Below are 1,587 nucleotides of genomic sequence, written 5' to 3'. Positions count from 1 at the left end.
GCACATCTTTCTTATACTTACAATTACATGGAAACAAAAGATGGAGGGTTTGCTTTTTTTAATCACAGCCTCTATTAAATGAACAATTATAGATCACAATTCTTAAGATCTTTAGGAATAAAAAATAACCTAATATGTTTCTGTGAAAATTATGAGTGCCTTGGACAATAATAGTGACATTATGGAAGAGTGAAGCAGTTTTTTAACTTCTAACTTGGGGTGGGGAAATTTTTCTCTTTCTCCTTTACAGAAAATGAACAATCAATATTTTCGCTATGAAGTCCTTGCCTGTGAGACTGGTGAGCTGAAAATCTTCTGGGAAAAAACCATTGAGAAGCAAACTCAACATCTGAAAGCTGAGAAAGACCGTCTACAGAGAAGTGCATTGACTAAGTGAGTACATAGTTGACCATTTGTGCTTGATTTTGTTTGTTTGTAAATTTCATAAACAATATACGCAGCAGGTATGTGAGAATGGGACCAGGCAATTTCTGACTTTAGAGAAAGAAAAGATGGCACCACATTCTCCACAATGGCAATATGGCAAGAGTTTTCAGGCACAGCAGTGTTCTCCAATGGAGAAGAAGATCTGGACTTTTTCTTTCTTTCTTTCTTTCTTTCTTTCTTTCTTTCTTTCTTTCTTTCTTTCTTTCTTTCTTTCTCCTTTAAGTCCATTTTTGACCCCTGGCAATTACCTGGACTAGTTCCTGCAGTATTTTTGAAAAGGTTTTTGAAGTAATTTGCCATTGCCTGCTTCCTAAGGATGAAAGAGAGTGACTAATTTCGCTTCGTGTCTAAGGTGGAACTAGAACTCATGGTCTCCCAGTCTCTTGCCTGATGCCTTAACCACTACAACAAACTCCCTTATATTCTATCTAAGATGATATAACCAGTTGAGAGAAGCAAGAATTGACTGGAAAAATATAGGAGTAGAAAGGTTTTAAGGGAAATTTTAAAAATCAGTTGTAGCTAGCAGCCCAGCCCTTCCTGGTTCTGGGAAATTAAAATAGAAAGAATGTATTCTCCATTGGTTTGGCCAAAGCAAGGCTCCTGCTGGTTAAGCAATGCCTATGCTAACCAACTGCCTTTTTTCCAAACAGACTCAGAGACGAATGGAAAGCAATGCTAGAAAAAAGATTAAAAATGATAAAAGAACATGAAGAAAAGAAAGAAGTCCCTCAATGAAGAAAAAGCACAGGTTTATATGCACTGATTGGAAAATGGCTGAAATTGAAAGAAGAAAATTTGCACTGAGGCAAAGCTGTAGTGTTTGGCTTGCATTTGCTTAAAACGACTTTCCAGAACTGAATACTCTCCAGATATTTTGGACCACAACCCCCAGAGCTCCCGGTCAACATGATAGCTGTAACACACCTGGAGGCCACCAGTTTAGGGGAAGAATAATTTAAAAACAATCCTGAATTTATGCTGGAAATATATGTAATATAAAGTAAGGTTTCCTGCAAGAGAAGTTCAGTTCCTAGTGATCTCATAAATATGTTTATGAGTTTTCTTGGTAGCAATACAGCTGTTTGCCCTTGACTTTTTCCAAGATTTTCTCTTGACTCCCCAATCTAGGCTCCAGTC

General features: G+C 37.2%; 1 protein-coding gene across 1 annotated transcript; it reads left to right on the top strand.

Moving 5' to 3' along the window:
- Positions 1 to 253: 253 nt before the first annotated feature.
- FAM240A (family with sequence similarity 240 member A) lies at positions 254 to 1,146 on the top strand (the record flags this gene model as incomplete). Its single annotated transcript, XM_029284330.1, has 2 exons — positions 254 to 393; positions 1,101 to 1,146. Coding segments are annotated over exons 1-2 (186 nt in total), but the record flags the coding sequence as incomplete, so codon positions are not given.
- Between the last annotated feature and the right edge of the window lie 441 nt (positions 1,147 to 1,587).

Source organism: Protobothrops mucrosquamatus, unplaced genomic scaffold, assembly GCF_001527695.2.
Source record: "Protobothrops mucrosquamatus isolate PMUCROS unplaced genomic scaffold, P.Mucros_1.0 scaffold537, whole genome shotgun sequence".
Classification (NCBI taxonomy): Eukaryota; Metazoa; Chordata; class Lepidosauria; order Squamata; family Viperidae; genus Protobothrops; species Protobothrops mucrosquamatus.
The sequence above is the reverse complement of the archived record's forward strand: the minus strand, read 5'-3'. Positions and strand labels throughout refer to the sequence as shown.